This window comes from Hyperoodon ampullatus (assembly GCF_949752795.1).
Source record: "Hyperoodon ampullatus genome assembly, chromosome: 16".
Classification (NCBI taxonomy): domain Eukaryota; kingdom Metazoa; phylum Chordata; class Mammalia; order Artiodactyla; family Ziphiidae; genus Hyperoodon; species Hyperoodon ampullatus.
This window is the reverse complement of record NC_136929.1, coordinates 72,937,049-72,956,724: the sequence shown is the minus strand read 5'-3', so window position 1 is coordinate 72,956,724 and position 19,676 is coordinate 72,937,049. Positions and strand designations below refer to the sequence as shown.

Genomic DNA, 19,676 nt, shown 5'->3' with positions numbered 1-19,676 from the left:
ATGTTATTAGTTGACTTTTTAAAACCTTGTGATAACTTTCTATTGCCCTCAAGAAAAAGTTTAATCCTTTAACATGCCTCTCAAGGATTTTGTGATATGGTCGTCCACTGTCACCATTCTAACAATCTAAGCTCTTTTTCACCTCAAGGCCTTTTGCACAAGCTGTCTGCTTTGCCTGGAAGGCTCTTTCCTGCACTCTTACACGCTGACTACTAGTAGCAGCAATACTAATAGTGATAGCTACAACCTACTGAATCCTTACTAAGCATGGGATACTTTATATGCATTATTAGTTTCTACTTTACCAAGTAGGTAGTATTCTTACCTGGCTTACAGATAAGGCACAGAGAAGTGAAGCAACTTATCCAGAGTAACACAGCTCTTAAGTGTCGCCACTGGGTTACAAACTCAGATCTGTCTCAATTCAAAGCAGATGTTCTCAAGTCCTGCTATTAAGCTATCAGCTTTCTCCAGGAAGCCAACATCTTTAATATCCTCTAATAGCTAGTGTGACAAGGTCAGCACCTAAGACACTCATTTGTGATGGCCTGTGTACCATGTGTCTCCCCAAGGAGAGAGTAAACAAGCCATCTGAACTCAGACAAGACTGCATTTTGTTTACTTTTGCTTCCCCAGCTCCGAGCTCAGTTCCTGGTACACGTGATGGGCATTAATAAACATCTGTTGAATAAATATACATGTGGAAATATTTTTAAACAGAAAGACACAATACAATGTTATTACTACTTCGAATTTAGCTAAGGAACGTCACCAGGCTTACCCGTTTGTGGTCTACGGAATCCACTTTCCCCCCTTCTGCAGTGTGGTACACTTGCTTCTATCCGTTCTTCTGTGACCTCTTCTGTGTGCCACAATTCCTCAAATTCTGCCAACAAACCCCCCCCTTCCAACTGCCTTTTGAGAAAACCTTTCGCAGTGGAGAAAAACTAAAACGTTAAAGTTATTTTCCCTTCATAGCAACTCCTTAAAATCCCTGAAAACTTTTTTTTTTTTTAATAAATACAGCGGAGCATAACATCAGAGATCGGTGAGGGAAAAAAAACTATCTTTTAAAAATGAATTTCGAGTCAAGACTAGGCCGATTGGAGAAAAGAAACCCAGCGCGATTTTAAGGGAAACCTTCTGGTGCTGCCTAGGCAGCGGTGTCCCCAGGTGGCATCTCATTGTTCGTAATATTTTACTGAAGGCTTTCAGTAATATAAATAGAGAAAACAGGTGCTGCACTCAGCTGGGGGTTTGCCTAAATCAACCTTCTCAGGTTCGATTTTTGGAATAAAAGGCCCAGGAGTTTTTAGGCAATCAGTCCTGTAGTTCTCATCACCCTCAGCGGGAAGGAAAAAGAGGAGGGGAAAAAGCGAGGGTGCGGAAGCGTGGCGAACAGACGGAGCTACTCTCCCAGCAGAGCAAGGGCTTGGGCTCCGGCCCCAGGTGCGGCCCCTCAAAATGACAATCACATTCTGTAAATTTCGTCGTTTCCATTAAAAAATGACGCCTGGCTTTATAAATAAGAGGATATACGAAAAAGGGAAGGCATTCGCCTCGTGAGAACTTCCCCAGCCGGCTCGGCGTCGGGGAGCGCCGCCGCGGTCCGCCCGTCCAACCGCCGCCGGCTCGCGGATGCCCAGGGGGCCCAACGCCAGGCCAGGCTTGCCCTCGCGCTCCCGCTACCCACAAGCCCCTGCGCCTCGACGCGCAGGCGCACCGGCGACGGCCGTCTCAGGAAGAGGAAAATGGAATAAACAACTCGGAGGAACCAGAGCGCGAGAGAGCGAGTGGAGGCAGAATTTAAAAATAAACCGGCCCCTCCGCCCTCCCCGCCCGTTCGCCGCCGCCGCTCCCCCTCCCCTAGCCCGCGCCCTCGAAGTCCCCGTCCGGGCCCGCGCGCCCACCCCGTCGTCCCGCGCGGCCCCTTTAAGAAAAGAGAACGAGAGAGTGAGTGAGTGAGAGAGGATCCCAACTCTCCCCCTCCCCTCCTTCCTACCCCCTCCTCCCTCCCCTCCCCCCCTCTCCCCGGGCGGCTCCGGCTCCCGCAGCGGGACAGACCCACCCGCCCAGGCTTTTCTCCGGCACCGGCAGCGTCTTCTTTCCCTCCTGGTCTATGGTGGCGGCGGCGGCTCCTCGGGCGGCAGCGGAAGACGAGGCTGCAGCGTTGCCATGAACAGTGGCGGCGGCCTCCCGCCCCCCTCGGCCGCCGCCTCCTCTTCCTCCTCCTCGCTGGCGGCGGCAGTGGCGGTGGTGGCCCCGCCTGGGGTCGGGGGTGTCCCCGGCGGGGCGGCGGCGGGAGTGAAGCTGAAGTACTGCCGCTACTACGCCAAGGATAAGACTTGCTTCTACGGGGAGGAGTGTCAGTTCCTGCATGAGGACCCGGCCGCCGGAGCTGCCCCGGGCCTCGGCCTCCATAGCAACAGCGTCCCCCTGGCTCTGGCCGGCGCGCCCGTGGCCGGCTTTCCACCCGGAGCGGTCCCGGGCGGGGGAGCCGGGCCGCCCCCGGGGCCCAAAAAGCCGGACCTTGGGGGCCCGGGGGCAGGAGCCGCGGCCGGTGGAGGAGGCGGCAGCGGGGTCCTCGACGGACCGCGGCTGGCAAGTGAGTGTGGTCCGGGCTAGGAGGGCGGCCTCTGCCTCGGGACGGCGGCGGAGGGAAGGCCCGGGGCCGGACGAGGCCCTGCGACCGAGCCCGGCCCGCGGGTCCCCCCCTTCGCCACCCTCGGCGCTCTGAGAGGCCTAGGCCAGGCCCGAGCCCTCCTTCCGTCTTCCTGCTTCCCCTCCCCACAGCCTTCGGCGAGCCCGGGAGCGAGGGGAGGCTGGCTTCCTGGGAACGTGGGTGGTGGACTGGGGTGGTGGAGTGGGGGCGGGGAGGAAGGGGGATGGGCTGTGGCGTGCGGTGTGCGGGAAAGGGGGTGTCGTTTCCGGGGGGTGTGGAAAGGGGCTGGGTTTGCGGGCACACGTGTTGTGCGTGCCCGTGTGGAGTGGAGTCGGCCGAGGGTTGAGGTCGCCGGGTGGGTGTGTGTGGGTCGGGGGCGGCATGGGAGGGCGGGCTCTGAGGCTTCGTGCAGTGGGTTGAACGAGCGGAAAAAGTTTGTGCAAGGCTTCTGGGAGAAAGGTTTTCCAGGCAGGAAATGCTTTCTAAGGATGAAGAGCGAACGGACAGCCGCGTTTATCGTGTGCTGAGGTTGCGTGGGGAGTTGCGAGTAGGGATTTCACAGGACTTGCATTTCAGCATGGTTTTCCTGAAAGCTGGCAGAAGTTTGCAGGGTGTCACTAGGGATCTCATCTTTTACTGCTTTGTACCAGGCGAACCCTTAGCGTGGAGCCTTGAAAGCGTGTCATGTGCAGCGCACCTTTGTGTGCGACTGAGCCCTTGAATGCGGATATCTTAGGACTGTTTGCATTGTTTTTACTTTCTGTCATTATCTGTTGCCTTGCAACTTTTGAGCCGTTAGTGAGTGGAGTTTGAAGTTCTAATAAGTGTGAGTGTAATCTGTTTTACAGAATGTTGCCCTTAAGGAAAAAGTAGAGGTGCCAGATTTTCCTTTTTTGTTTTTGAGTTTGTTGAGCATTTCTAAACCAAATGGAAAGTCCTACTTTCTTGGGAATTCTAAACTGATTTTAGATCTGAAAATCATTTGATAGGCTACTTAACTTGAATGTCAGAACATTGTTGTCTTTTTTTAAAATTAAACTGTAAACGGACTATGTACTTGGCTTGATGCTTTAGCACCTACTTGCTCTATGAGGACTATAAGTGTCTTCCCAGAGAGATGTGTGTGTGTGTGTTAAAGATTGTTTCTTTTGCTGCGATAGGCTTTACTTTAGTGCAGGTATATTTGGTGAGGGTGATGTGCTAAGAAGATTAATTTGTAACTTAAAATGTTTTGTCAAAATGGTTACTTGATTGGTGGAATTTTATCACTTTGGAGCAGCAACTTTGCATTTTCAAGGTAAACTTGCTGTATGTCTTGAGTTACGGCTCAAATTAATTCGAGTTATGTTTGATTAGTAATCAATGAAACTGAACAGTATTTGTTACCTACAGGAAGAGACACTTTAAAAAATGCAGGTATTTGATTTAATATGTGATATTTCTAGGATTTTCCGATACACAGAGGTGGTAGATTTGGGACATGAAAGTTAGGACAGGCTGTAAACAAGTGGAAACAGGAAGGTGGAGGAGAAACACTAGCAGTGACTCAAAGGTGGGGATCATTTCATATCTCAGGAACAGAAAATAATTGGGATATAGGGTCTTGAGAGGACAGTTAGTGCTAAGAAGGCATTTTAAAATTAACGTTTAGTCATTTAACAGTTACTTGATTAAGTAGCTGCATTATGTAGTTGGATTCTGTAGGGCTTGCTTTAACTTAACTGGGTGAAGCCTAAGGCTCCTCTTTTCTGCTGTAGGCTTCTTGGTAACTCTCAGTGGTACAGGTTGTGACTCCTTTTGGATGAGATAAAATTGCCTCTTATCAATGAGTGGCAAGTCAAGTTGTTCAGGAATCAGGGAAGAGGATTGTGTCGGTGATTTAATGGCTGCTTTGAATTTTTACACTTCATTGTTTAATTTTTAGTCTACTTTCTACATTTTACTGTGTTCTTATACTGTATCTTTTTTTTTTTTTTTTTTTTTTTTTTTTTACGGTACGTGGGCCTCTCACTGTTGTGGCCTCTCCCGTTGCGGAGCACAGGCTCCGGACGCGCAGGCTCAGTGGCCATGGCTCACGGGCCCAGCCGCTCTGCGGCATGTGGGATCTTCCCGGACCGGGGCACGAACCCGCATCCCCTGGATCGGCAGGCGGACTCTCAACCACTGCACCACCAGGGAAGCCCTATACTATATCTTTTGAGACACTTGTTAATTAAGTGTATGAGGCAGTTAAAATAGACAACACACTCTAAGAGGTGTTGCTATAAGGAGAAATTTAAATTTTGTTAGTTGCTGACCTGATCATGTAGAGTCACTGACACAATTTTATTTTGCTTTTATTTTTTCTTTGCTGTTCTTTAAATGTAAAAATGTAGAGTATTTCTTTAGCTGAGAGGTCAAACAGATCTGCTCTGATAAGCTGGGTCTGCCTGCAGAAATACTTTGGGCTCCTTGGGTATCTTCTGTGTGTGTGTGTTTTAAAAGTTTTTTTTTTTTATTGAGGTATGCATACCTAGGGAAGAGTATACAAATCATAAGTTTTGGAATTTTCACAAGATGAACACATAGCGTATAACAGTACTCGGATAAAGAAATAGAACATAATCAGTACCTTCCAGAAGCTTTGCTCTTCTTGCCCTTTGCCAGTCACTGCCCTTTCCCAGAGGTAACTACTGATTTCAGGCACTACCTTATAACATTGTAGATTCATTTTTCATGCTTTTTTGAGCTTTATAGGAATGGCATCAGGTAGTATGTACTCTTTTTGTGGGCTTCTTTCTTTCAGCATATTTGTAAGATCCATTCACGTTATATAAGAACAGTCTCTGAGTCTCATTCTTGTGTAGTGTTACATTGTATGAATATACCACATTTTATTTTCTCATTTTACTGGTAGTGGGCAATGGAATGTTGCCAATTTTTGTCTATGAAGAAGAGCACTGTTTTGAACACCCTTGAACATGTTTTTTGGTTCAAGTCTACGAATTTATGTTGCATTACGTGGGAGTGGAATTGCAGGCTTGTAATAGGGCATGCAGGTGTTCCGCTTGAAGTAGATGACTTCAGTTTTCCTAAGTGGTTGCACCACATTTACATTCCCTCTGGAAGAGCAGGAGAGTTCCAGCTGTTCCACACTCTCCCCAGCACTTGGTGTTCCATCTTACACTTTTAGGCATTTTGGTGGCCAATCTTATGTTTTTAATTTGCATGTGTGTGGATTGTAATTGAATTAGTCGACAACATTTAAAAAATCAGGAGGTTTAACACTGAAATACAGATTTCTGGCTTCCTTTGAAGGGCGGCTCTTTTGTATACTGGAGTTAGGTCTGTGGTGGGGCAAGACGCTCCCTTCTGCCTTATTACTGACTGGGTGACTTCTCTATGCCTGGCTCCTCTTGGCATTTGAGTTTTTGACCCTTGCTTTAGCACTTCACATTGGCAGAATTGTTTTGTGAGTGTTTCACATTCTGTTAAAACTTTAGAGGTACATGCAAGAAGAAAATTTTATCCTTATTTTGCAAGCATTGGAAAACTGAAGCAGAGAGGCTTTTTCTTCTCTGTATGGTGTTTCAATCTTGTGGTGTTTCAATCTTGTAAAGGAACTATCTTCTGTTGCTTACTTTTTATCTCTACAGAGTAGTACATTTCCTCACTTCCAGCTCTTCTGTTGATGTGGCAGTGTGGTAGTAAACATGTTCTGGCATTCAGGATTGTTTGGGAAATAACAGTTTATTTTTTTAAAAAAGCATTTACTTTAAGTTTTTGACATTTCTTATTTCTTTTGGACTTGGGATCTTTGAAGGCTTAAATGTGGTTTGATTTGGGTTCAACTGGATTATTGATTCTTGACATTTTAAAGATGTAATTCTAATATTTTCAACCAGCTAGACTTTTCATCTTCAAGGTGCTCAGTTTTTAGCAGCTAAACTGTTATACCAGTATTTGTATTTCATGCACATTACTTAATTTGAAACCCAATAGATTTGTTTATTTTACCACATTAGACTTATTTTCAGTTCTACTAATTTAGTTAGTAATGAAGGCTTTGGCATAAGGCACATCTAAGATGGGCCTGGCTCTCTTATCTACTAGCATTGTGATCTTGGGCAAATTTTTAACTTTTAGGCCTCAGTTTTTCTCCTTTAAAAAAATGGAGGTAGTAATAATACCCACTTAAGAGTTGTGATAGGGTCGCAGGTGACACTGTCAGTGCATTGCTTGGCACATAGTGAGGTTTCAGGCTTAGTTGCTGCTGTTATTGAATATTACTAGTAGTAACTCTACAATTAGCCTGTACATTTCCTTACCTCCCAATTTTTGAGATTATATTTTCAAGACCAGTAAAATAGCTACAGATTATTGAACTGGGGTTGTCTGTCCAAATGAAAGAAAGCAGGGGATAACTTGAAGTTCATATACAAACTTTGAAGTGTATGATAACATGTATGGCAAAACTGTTTCTGTTTAAGCCAGGATTATACTTTTCATCCCACAAACCCGAATCAGCTAACAGAAAAGTGAGTACTGGGAATTTGCCTTTAGGATAGCTGGTACAGATTTAAACATTTTTATTTGACAATACACAAAGTAGACAAGAAAGACTACCATTCAGTTCACTCCTTTAATATTGTGCTTGCAAAGTGGCAAGTTTTGATCTGGGTGATAGGAATACAACATTGAATGAAACAAAAGTCTGCCCTGATGGAGGCTACATTCCAGTGGGGAGTACAGACACGTGTATAAGATAAAGTCAGATCTTGAGAAGTTTTATGAGGAGGGCTTAGAGCTTTATGAGGAGTACTCAACAAGGGTTGTCCTAAAGTTAAGTCTAGGTAAGAGTCAGTTAACAAGTAAAAGACTGCTTTGCATGGAAGTGCATTTGAAATGACTCTAAAGAAGATACGTGATTGCCAAAACAAAACAATATCTTCCTATTTTTGCCCTTTTATAGGATTTTTCTGTTTTTAAATTAACTTCCTATTTTGAGATAATTGTAGAGTTCCGTGCAGTTGTAAGAAATAATACAGAAAGAGCTTTTTGTCCCATCACTGTTTCCCCCAGTGGTAATACCTTTCATAGCTGTAGTACAGTGTCAAAACCACATTGATTGATACAATCCACTTACCTTATTCAGATTTTCTGAGTCTTATTTGTACTTGTGTGTGCACACGTGCGTATATTTAATTCTGTGGAGTGTTATCGTGTGTATGTTTTGTGCCTGCCAACACAGTCAAGACATAGAACAGCTCTGTCACCCTCAAGTGGCCCTTTTGTAACTCTCCCTACCAATCCCTGGCAACCACTAATTTGCTCTCCATTTCTGTAATTTTGTCATTTCAAGAATGTTCTATAGGGCGGGGTGGGGGTGGGATGGACTGGGAGATTGGGATTGACATGTATACACTGATGTGTATAAAATGGATGACTAATAATGACCTTTATAAAAAGTAAATTAAAAAAAAAAAAAAAGGGTCTTCCCTGGTGGCGCAGTGGTTGAGAGTCCGCCTGCTGATGCAGGGGACACGGGTTCGTGCCCCGGTCTGGGAAGATCCCACGTGCCGCGGAGCGGCTGGGCCCGTGAGTCATGGCCGCTGAGCCTGCGCGTCCGGAGCCTGTGCTCCGCAACGGGAGAGGCCACAACAGTGAGAGGAGAGGCCCGCGTACCGCAAAAAAAAAAAAAAAAAAAAAAAAGAATGCTCTATAGGGAATTCCCTGGTGGTCTGGTGGTTAGGACTCTGTGCTTCACTGCCGTGGCCCGGGTTCAATCCCTGGTCCCGGAACTAAGATTCCCTCAAGCCGTGGCATGGCCAAAAAAAAAAAAAAAGAATGTTCTATAAATGGAATTATATAGCATGTGATCTTCTGGGAATAGGCTTTTTTTTTTTTTTTTTTTTGGGACTCAGAGTAATTCCCTCAAGATTCAGCCAAGTTACGTATATCAAAAGTTTTTCTTGCTGAATTTTTCTTTTTAACTTGGAAAATTTATATCTATCTTTATTTTGGAGCAGCTTTTTTTTTGTCTGTTTGTTTGCTTTTCTATAGGCATATATGCTTTTGTGTACAAAGGTATGAACATTTACAGCACCTAGAAATATTTTTAAAATCTATTTTAAGGTTGAATTTAATTTATTTAATTTAGTTTTTAAGTTAATAAAAGCTATAAACTTTTTTGTAAAAATTTTCATTGCAACAGCAGTGTATAAAGTCAGAGTAAGCCAATCTCATCTTGTTGCTCAGGGTTCATCATCATGAATAGTCTTGTGTATGTGACCTTGATTACTGCTAAGGGGCCTGTCTCCAAATACACTCACATTGGGGGTTAGGGCTTCAGTATGTGAATTTTGGGGGGGAAACAGGTCAGGTCCGTAGCATGGGCACGCATACACACACTCAAGTTTTAGAGCAGTATTTCTTACATTTGTTTTTCCATATTAACTTTATATTCTGTTTATAAGGTAGTTTATGAGCTGAAACTATACAAAGGAATGTGATAAAATATTTGTTTTATGTACTGTTATCATATAATTGTTAACAAATCGATACATAAAATATTTGTGTCTCCTTTCAGTATATAGAAATTATTTCTGGACTGGGGGTCCTGAGATTTTGATTTTAATACTCTCTTACCAAGTAACTTTGATCTTAGGCTAGCAGCTTAGTCCATGTGGAAATATATTTCCTTATCTGTAAATAGGAGAAAGGGGTATGGAGTACATGATGTCTAAAATTTCTTCAGCTCTGAAATGTTTCTGTGTTCTTCTAAATGTTTATGTTCTAGAAAACGAATTATTTTATCTTCAGTCTTTAGAATTCATCCTCTTCCCTTCCCAACAGCTTTTAAAATCACTGACCTCTCAGCAGCTTAACTTCAGTTTAGGGAAGGACATGCTCATTTATCTTGGCTGAGTTAATTGGCATGTGGATAATAGTCCTCTTCCGATAGAACCTCTTCCTTTTTTGATGTCTTTTTTGGTATCTTGCTTTTTCTTTAAAAAAACTAAAGATGTTGTACCTATTTTTCTAAAACTAGTTTTTAATTATATTTTTACTATTAAAAGTTCCAGCTTTAGAAAACTAGGAACAGTATCTTGCTTTTGGAATTAAAAACGTACTGCATGCACAGGTTAAAAATTTAAATAGCACAAAAGGCTACACAGTGAAAAATAGTCTCCCTTCTTCCTTAATTCCCTGATCCCTCTCCAAAAGACAGTCACTGTTTCCAATTTATTATGTATCTATTCAGAAATATTCTTTGTCTGTACTATGACTCATGTTTATATTTCCCTATCTGTAGCACATATACACGTGTGCACACACGGAAGCCTAATGCACTTTGAATTTTTTCAGCAAACTGCATATCTTCTAGTTTCTTCCACATCCACACATAAAAATACACCTTACTCTTTTTAGTGGCTGTTTAGATTGTTTACGGTCTTTTACGATTACAAATGATGGCCCTAAGCTGTTACATCTTAACGTATTATGTATACTTATATATAAATTAACACAAAATATAATGTACACATATGTTAAGGAGCATACAGAATCTTCAGTAATCTGGTTTAAACTGTTACATTAAAAAAAAAAAAACTATGTAGAGGCAAGTACGGTGTGACCTCACTTACATATGGAATCTTAAAAAAAAACCAAGCTCGGGGCTTCCCTGGTGGCACAGTGGTTAAGAATCCACCTGCCAATGCAGGGGACACGGGTCCGAGCCCTGGTCTGGGAAGATCCCACTTGCCATGGAGCAACTAAGCCCGTGTGCCACAACTACTGAGCCTGCGCTCTAGAGCCTGCAAGCCACAACTACTGAGCCCACGTGCCACAACTACTGAAGCCCGCGCGCCTAGAGCCTGTGCTCCGCAACATGAGAAGCCACCGCAATAAGAAGCCTGCGCACTGCAACGAAGAGTAGCCCCCGCTCGCCGCAACTAGAGAAAGCCCATGCGCAGCAACAAAGATCCAACACAGCCAAAAATAAAAAAATAAATAAATTAAAAACAAAAACCCCAAACTCACAGATACAGTGGAGAACAGATTGGTGGTTGCCAGATGCAGGGGTCCAGGGGGGTAAGTGAAGATAGTCAAGAGGTACAAACTTCCCGGCCTTTTATTCTCATAAAACACTGGAAAGTAGGTGTTGTCATTTCTGTTCTACAGAGGAGGAAAAAAAAAGACTTAGGTTAGATATGCTGTCAAAGATAAGTAGTTGGCAACTAGCTGAAACAGACCTTATGGACAGTTGTATTTGCTAAAAGTTTGTGCTCATTCCACAGTGCAGAAAAGGATGGTGCAAGTGCTGAGTGGTCGAGGATCCCCTGTTTCTTGGGCCTGCGTCCACTGTGCTGTCAGTCTAGTGTCTTTGAGTCTCATTGCCTCATCAGAAAAACGGAGGCAATAATATCATTTGCATGGGGTGTTTTACAGAAGTTGGTTGTGAAAATCTATTGTATCTTTTATCAACTTTTAAAAATACCTACTTTAAAAAAGGGCTTAATTGTAAATAAGTGTTTATGTAAATGTGCTAGTAGAGTAGGGAATACCAGAAAAATACCAGGAGTAGCCCCAAATCTCAGTTTACAGATAATTTAGATGGGTAGATAGTTCAGAAACAGGTAAGAATTTAAATGTTTAAGTAGTTGAAGACAGCAGTAAGAGAACAAAGGAAAAAAATTTTGTCACATGAATGATATAAACAGTATCTTAAGAGGTAGAGTTGTGTGTTAAACACAACTTGGAATAATTGGGGTATACATTCTAGAGATAAGAGAAGAGGAAAATAACATTTATGATTACCTATGAGACAGGGTGCTAGGCACTCCTCATAGGTTACTTCACTTGAGTCCCTTTCACAACCCTGTGAGTGAGATGGGATTGCCTTCTCTTTCAGATGAAGGAATGAAATTTAGAGGGTTTTGCTCAAGGTCATTCAGCTAGTGAGTGGCAAGAGTTGGGTTAGAACTGAATGACTAACTTAAGTATTTTGGTTTTTTTCCATTATACCTGGGTCTTGAAGAACATAGAGTTGGGGTGTGTGTGTGTGTGTGTTAGAACTGATGAAGTGTGGACCTTCAAAATATAGTGAGTTTATCATTTTGACTGGAGGAGAGAATTCAGTAATGTTAGGATTATTGTAAGACCTTTTTATAGTAGATATATACTTTGACATTATAATCTTTGATCTTTTGGAAATATCTGTGTAAGGTACTCAGTTTTCTCCCTGATGGATACCCAGTTGTCTTAAGTCCATTTATTGAGTAATCTCATTTTTCTCCACCGATTTTAAAAAGGAGCTTTATCGAAATATAATGTACATGCTATAAAATTCCCCCATTGTGAATGTACAATTCAGTTACTTTTAGTAAATTTATAGAGCTGTGCAACCATCAGGATTTTTACAAGAACTTTTAAGATACTGCTTCTTTGTTTTTCATAACTTTTTGTGGAAGTTTGCAGGGTAGATGGTATGAGGCTCATTTTACATCATGGTATCATCTCTACTTTATAACCATTTTGCCTAAGACATTGTGGCTAGTAAGTGGCAGAGTTGAGTCTCAAACCCAGCACTTTCAGGAAATACTAGAATCATAGGTTGAGAACAGATTGTTGAGGGCTTTTTAATGTCAGACTAGGAAGTTTGGATTTCATCCCTTGGGATGAGCACTGCCAGCATCTTGTCTGTGATGTCCTAGTTGGCAGAGGAGAACCATTTAGTAGTTTCAGCTGGGCTTTTTTTTTTTTTTTTTTTTTTTTTTTTAAAGCATGGTCTATGGAACTCCAGTCCCTCAGGCTGCTCCCAAACTTAACTACTAATAGCCTGTTGTTGACTGGGAAGCCCTAACCAATAACATAAACCGTCGATTAACATATTTTCTATGTTATATGTATTATATACTGTAGTCTTACAATAAAGTAAGCTAGAGAAAAGAAAAGACTATTAAGAAAATCATAAGGAAGAGAAAATATGTTTTCAGTTCTGTACTGTATTTATCGATATAAGTTTACATTGTATGCTTACAAGGTGAACCACTTTCTGTCTGTACCTACATCACTGTTGCCTTATACGATACAAAGTGTCATATGTTTTACTAACACTAGACATCAAAAATGAAAAGATAATGTGAAAAAGAAATTCATATTTATTTACAGGTATCCTGCACTGATAATGAAGAAGCAGCAGTATGATTGCTTTATGGTAGTTTAGTAAGAGTGATATGGTTGCTTCACAATAGCCTAGCCTATATACTAATAAATGAATCATTATAAAATTTTTATAGTCATATTCATTATACAGTATTGGAAATGTTACATTTAAAGAAAAACACTTAACCTGTGATGATAGGTTATGTCACCTGTAATAGTTTCTCCAGTTTGGAGAGAGGCATACTGTACGGTAATGTAATTCTTTGAGAGCAAAGTTGTAAAACAGTAAGAAAACTAACACGTTAATTTCATATTAAATGTCACTCACCTTATGCCTATGTAAGGATAGAGTGGTATCCACATCTACATATATTTTATGCATTCATGACATACGATTTCTTCTTTTTTTTGATATTTATAGGCTACGAGGTTCATCTTTGAGTTTTTCAAATTGTCACAAATCTCCAAAAATTTTTCCAATATATTTATTGAGAAAAAGTCTGTGTATAATTGGACCCATGCAGTTCAAACCTGTGTTGTTCAAGGATGAACTGTACTTACCAGGAAATAGCATCTAAAACATTGTCCATCCCTTTGTTGGTATATGATGGGTTGTCTTAGTAGTTACAATGATTCTGTATTATTCTACCATAAAATCGACAGAAAGCTTGTCTGTACCCCTCAGCTCTATCCCATTGCTCCCACCGTAGAATTGGCTTACTGAATTATGAGTTAATATGAGACTGCTGGTCTGTTTCTTAAGATGTGTTATGAGAAACAGTCCTGAGAAACTTGTCTGTGTTTAGCATATGAAGATTCACAGGAGAAGTTGCAGTGGTTTATATTCTGTCCTCTTGCAAAGTTAAAGAAAAAAACTTGATGAGAAAAGTAGAAATGCAAGTGTGGTTTGTTTCTTCATGTTGTGCTTGGTGGCTCTCAGGTAACTAATATAAAATAAATAGCTATCTCTGTGGAAAAAAAAATTTCAACTTGAGCATTGTTGAACACATTTTTAGAGCTGAGACAGTTTTATTTGGTTCTGCCTTTTGTTATGAACAGGTAAATAAAAACAAGTGTGACAGATTTGAGACTTTAAAACTTATTTGGGAACAGAGAAACTACATCAATGTTTTGTGCTTTTAAATAATTTAAATACTTGAATTTTCCTTCTCTTTCAGTTCCTGGAATAGATGGAGGTGCTTTAACTGATACCAGCCTCACAGATTCATATTTCAGCACCAGCTTTATTGGAGTTAATGGATTTGGAAGCCCTGTAGAAACAAAGTATCCCTTGATGCAGGTATTGTTGGTATGAATTTATATGGCACTAAACACTGAAGTTTATTCCGAGGATGGAGACATCTGGAGTCTTCATTTGTTTTCACTTTTGTTGAGTGGGAGGTGGGATTTTAGGAGGTGATGAGGTAGGTGGGATATAGGTGAGCCGTCTCTTGTAGGTTTGGAGTCAGGGTGAGCTTTCAAGGGTGGAGTTGGAGAATGTAGAGGATGGATAGAAAGAGACTGGTTTCACTCCTCTGTGTGTTTTGTTGAGTGTGGAATGAGGGCCTTTCAGGATCGTGAGACCATAGAGGCTGTGGAGTGTGTTAAGAAAGCGTGGGGGCATATTTAGAGAAGAGAGAAGAGCCTAATTTTATAGAATCTGTGAGGTGTATGAAGGATAATATGCGCTGGGAGAGAATAGTAGAGAGTGTTTATTGACTTACAGTCATTCACATCCTCTTGGATGGATACTGGAGTTTATATTTTATGGACAAGGAAACTTAGTAGTTATGTGTCTTGCTCAGGCTAAAAAGTTATGGAAGTGCAATTCAAAATAGTTCTGTGACTTTGGTTTTAAATACCTGGCTATTGAGTAAACTTTTCATTTGATGTGTTATAGAGAGTATTTCGAAGTTTCTGCATAGATGATTGTAATCCAAGCAGCAGCATTTATAGGAAGATTAGAGTGTCACTGATGTGAACGATGGATTGGAGGGGAAGACGCAAAGAGGGTCAGTCTTAACTTAATCGGTTGAATATTCTTTATTCTGTATTCCTCAATGATATTATGTATATATATTTTATGTTTCAGAGAATGACTAATAGTAGCAGCTCCCCAAGCCTTCTAAATGACAGTGCCAAGCCATATGCAGGCCATGGTAAGACTTGGTCCCTTTTTGTCTTACAGATATATGTATTTCTGACTCTAAAAACAATATGTCCATGGTAGAAATTTTGAAAATTACAGATAGATGTAAGGAAGAATATGATCTGTTATCTTCACACTCAGATAACGAGTATATACATACATATACACATAATATATAATACTTTATATACATAATAATACCTGAGATTGCATTAAATATACTTTTAAATTATAACATGAGTGTTTCTCGGTCATTATAAATTGAATCCTGTTGTTTATTTTCATAATTTACTTTTGTTTTTTTAAAGTCCAGTATTGGACTTATGTGTATGAATCTGTGTTCATATTTTGAGTTATTTCTTTTGGAAACATTCTTAGACATGGAATTACTGTTTCAAAGATTATGGACATTTTTAAGCCTTTTGATACAGAATTTCCTTTTCATATCCTAATTTAAAAATAAATGTTTCTTTTGTATCTTTCTGTATCCTATTTTTAAAAATAAATGTTCAGGAATGGTTTAAAAAAAAATATGTAACTATTTATTAATATTCTATATTGGTAAAATGTAAACAGTTATTTATAATGATGAGAATAAGAACTTGCATGTTGATTATTTCTGAGATAGACATTTTTATGTGTGTGTATCAAACCTCCCTCATTACTTAGAAATTTCTTCTTTTGCTGTAGGAAAAGATAGCAACATTTTAATATTGAATAAAATTATTAGAAACTAATGTGTAGCATTATAATATTTTTGGCATTCCCATAGAGTTTATATGCTGACTTTTAAATGCTATCAAAGGTAGCGTAAAGGATGAATAATACCTATTTTTATAGTCTTGAATGTATAAATTACCTAAAAATCTTGTATCTTACTATTTTATTAACTTCTTTCTCTTTGCATTATTAGTTATATTAAATTAATGTTAATTCTAATGAAGGACTAGACTGTGAAAATCCAGGTAGAAGAAACCAGAGAAATTAAGCAGCAATTTATATGTACTGCATTATGAAGAGATTTAAGGTTGCTTTAAATGACAACATTTACTATATTTTCTTTAGGATTTTACAGATAATTTAATGAGAAACATAGGACTAACTAAAGCTCAGAAATGAAGACAAAAATATTTCAGTGTATACCATGCACTCCTTTTCAGAAACTCTTCTGATTTGTTAAGTGAGAAACAATTTAGAGGTGTACTTTTGTTTGTAACTTCTGGCTGCAGAGTAATAGAGCTTTGAACCTATAAAATCTTTGGATTTCATGTTTGTGTTTTGAAACATTTAATATTTTCATCTTTAAAAACTTAATTTATCTTATCTTTTTAGTAAGAATATCAAATATGTGGTGATAAACTTAAAAATATGGAATATTCTGTAGGGTAGATGGTTTTAAGGTCTTGCCTAAGTGTTAACATCCAAGTCCTATCGCTCAGAGTATGTTTGACTACTCTCCGTGCCACCCCTACCCCTTTTGTATTTTTCTTATGGTTTGGTCTCAAGAACACAAACTACAGGTAGACTTCCTTCATAAACACATTCCTAATAACATGGGTAAGATCACGTTTTTTTTCTATTTTATTTTCTTTTGGTTCTCAGCAAATAGATGCATTCTAATTCGTATAGCTTCTGAATAGATGTGTACTGACTATTGGCTGAATGAAGTAGTCTCCAGTTTGTGTTTCATTCACTTACAAAATATTTGAACACCCACTGTGTGAGGCATTGAGTTTATTGTTGTGGTATATGATTTTTTTTTACTACTTTATAAGCATTCAAGTTAAACATTTATTAGATTTATAGGTTTCCTGAGTTGTCTGTGTGGAAACTTATATAACTTACCTTCCAGATCCTCTAACTTCACCTGCTTCATCCTTGTTTAATGACTTTGGTGCCCTCAACATCTCTCAGAGAAGAAAGGTAGGTGAGATGGAAACTTACGTGAAACTAAATGGAACATAGGGGTGATACTGGGATGTTACCTACATAATGGTCAGTGTTCTCATAAGTGGGGGAGGACTGTAATGTTTTTCTTGCTTTTTGTTAACCATTTTCCTTGGTGTATATCTCTTATATGCAGAATTTTATTTGATCTCTGTGCATGAAATAGAGACATTTTATGTGAAGGGATGAAATCCTTCTTATTTTTGCTCATTTTCTTTATCTTAATGCATTCTTTTTAAGATAACAGCAACTACAACATTAAATTAGATGTTATGTGACCCATTGTAGGTATATTAATCATCTTTTAACTTTATTTTCTGACTGCTTTGTCTAAATACCAAAGATTTCTCCCCTAATTTAAACTCCTCATTACAAGGCAAACTTAAAATCTTCAGCTTTTCATAATTGGCCCAACTGTTTAAAAACAGTTTAAAATCTCTTTATATTAGAAATTTAATTTAGTTTTATTTGGAATTGAGGTTGATAGACCATGAATCGCTTTTGAAGTACCTTATAGTAGTTTATTACAGTTTGATGCCTTCGAGTCTTACTGAGAATCATTATGTTAACAGTAATAATAATCTAGAGACGGTGCTAATTTTGGTTAGGATCAGTGGCAGCTAAAGATGTTCAGGAGGTTGTAAATCTTGGCGGAAATTACTATAAAGTTATAACTAATTCAGTTTCCTAAGTAATAGGAGAAAGATCAAAAAGAAAATATTAATTTTAGAAAACTGATGTAAGCTTAAGGTGCTTTAAGGAAGTCTCTGATCAGAAGGTAGTATAAAATGAATTTCAAGAATACTAGATAGATGTTCTCTAGACAAAAATAAAACTGTGGGGTCAGGTATGAATTATATCAATACCTCATGTACCTAGTATTATCTCCTTTTTGAAAATAGATGAGAACAAGGAGGTAATTAATTACAAAATGCTTTTAAGCAACTAAGATTGGTAGACTAAAAGGTATGGGTTTGGTTTTATAGACTTCCTTACAGGCTCTCACCAAGAACACATTTACTTTTGCTTTTCATACTAGTCTCAGAAATGGGAATATGTATTTTCTAAATCCCTAGGGTAGAAGTGGAATAGAGTTGGACACAAGCAGTGAGAAGTGAGTGAGAAGTGACAGTAGACAAAACCTTCAATATGGAAGGAAGCAGTGAAGTGCTGGAAGGCAGGTACAACCTAGAAGTCAGGTTATTTGGAGCTGTTTAGTGTAGGGGAAAATAAAAAGCCCTTAAGTAGTCTTAAGGGTCCCCCAGTAGCTTTTTCACATTAAAAAAAATAATAATCTGTTAACTGTGATAAGTAGCATTTCTGATGTATGAGTAGAAAGTAAGACTAGAATGGCAAATAAATACTTATGGGGGTTCAGTGGATTGCATCTTAAAGTTGAAATATGTGATTTAGAGCTGTTGACATTAATTTTTGACAAAATAGTAAAGAGCCCTGGAGATTTGAAAAAGGAGATTATAATACCCATTCTTCTAAAGTTTATTTTAGTAAAGGAAAATAATAGAAGGAAATATTACTACAAATGTGACATCTGTATTTGGAGAGATATTAGAATGTATCCAAATGGAAGCAGATTAGTGAAGTGAGCACTGTGCTGCAGTTTTTGAGGTCCTGGATCTCTAGCTTTGTGACCTTGGGACAACCTTCTAGGCTGTAATCTTCAGGTCTGTGAAATGATGAGCATGGCCTGGATAATGCTATGGTGTCTTTCATCTCTAAAACTCAATGTTTGGCTAAACTGAAAGGACCTACGTGTCAGCCTCTACTTAGAAACTCAGTATTCATATAGTATATCTTTGAAGGACCATATTTTCTTCCCATTTATATTTAAAATAATATGTAGGGACATAGAGATTTTTTTCCAATAGTGGGCTACATAATTAGGAATCTTTGTGGGTACAGGTTGCATATATTTTTAAATTGTTTGTTAATGGTTGAGTTGAGAAGGTTTAAAATTCCTTTGTATTAGAAATACTCTTGGGCTTCCCTGGTGGCGCAGTGGTTGAGAGTCCGCCTGCCGATGCAGGGGACGCGGGTTCGTGCCCCGGTCCGGGAAGATCCCACGTGCCGCGAAGCGGCTGGGCCCGTGAGCCATGGCCGCTGAGCCTGCGCGTCCGGAGCCTGTGCTCCGCAACAGGAGAGGCCACAGCAGTGAGAGGCCCGCGTAACGCAAAAAAAAAAAGAAATACTCTTAGTTAAAAAAAAAAAGAAATACTCTTGGTATGAGAGTATTGCATGCTGTGAATTGAAGGCATATGGCGACTTTGTCTATTCTTTTTTTTTTAATTTAATCTTATTTATTTTTTTATACAGCAGGTCCTTATTAGTCATCAATTTTATACACATCAGTGTATACATGTCAATCCCAATCTCCCAGTTCACCCCCCCCCGACCCTCCGTCTATTATTCTTTTGTTGTAGTAATTTATAACGTTTGTTTAATAATGTAATTTTAGTGGAACTACCTCAAATTTATGTAAATATTCACTCATAATTCCAGGTGATCTAAGCAGGCTATCATGATAACTCAGTGACATTTTATTTCAGAATGAGATCGGAAAACAGGTAGTTAGGCCATACTTACTACTGTTTCTGGCTAGTTAAATAAATTATTTTCTGAAAATCTCAGTTGGGCTAACCCCTGAGCTGCAAATGATGCTTTTTGCCTGTGGGGTGTGTGAATTATTTGGATCTGATGAGTCAGAGGTTTTAACTGTGGGCAGGTCTTACTCTGGGCTGCGTGAGAAATTTAAAA

General features: G+C 39.6%; 1 protein-coding gene across 2 annotated transcripts in view; it reads left to right on the top strand.

Annotated features, from left to right (window-relative positions):
- Positions 1-2,175: 2,175 nt before the first annotated feature.
- Positions 2,176-19,676, top strand: part of PAN3 (poly(A) specific ribonuclease subunit PAN3) — a gene marked incomplete at both ends in the record, with an annotated part of 117,308 nt that continues 99,807 nt past the window's right edge. For both annotated transcript variants that reach the window (XM_079721563.1, XM_079721564.1), the window contains 4 exons: positions 2,176-2,605; positions 13,987-14,108; positions 14,901-14,967; positions 16,810-16,880. In XM_079721563.1, coding sequence (XP_079577689.1) covers positions 2,176-2,605; positions 13,987-14,108; positions 14,901-14,967; positions 16,810-16,880 — 690 coding nt within the window. The remainder of the gene's footprint in view (positions 2,606-13,986; positions 14,109-14,900; positions 14,968-16,809; positions 16,881-19,676) is intronic.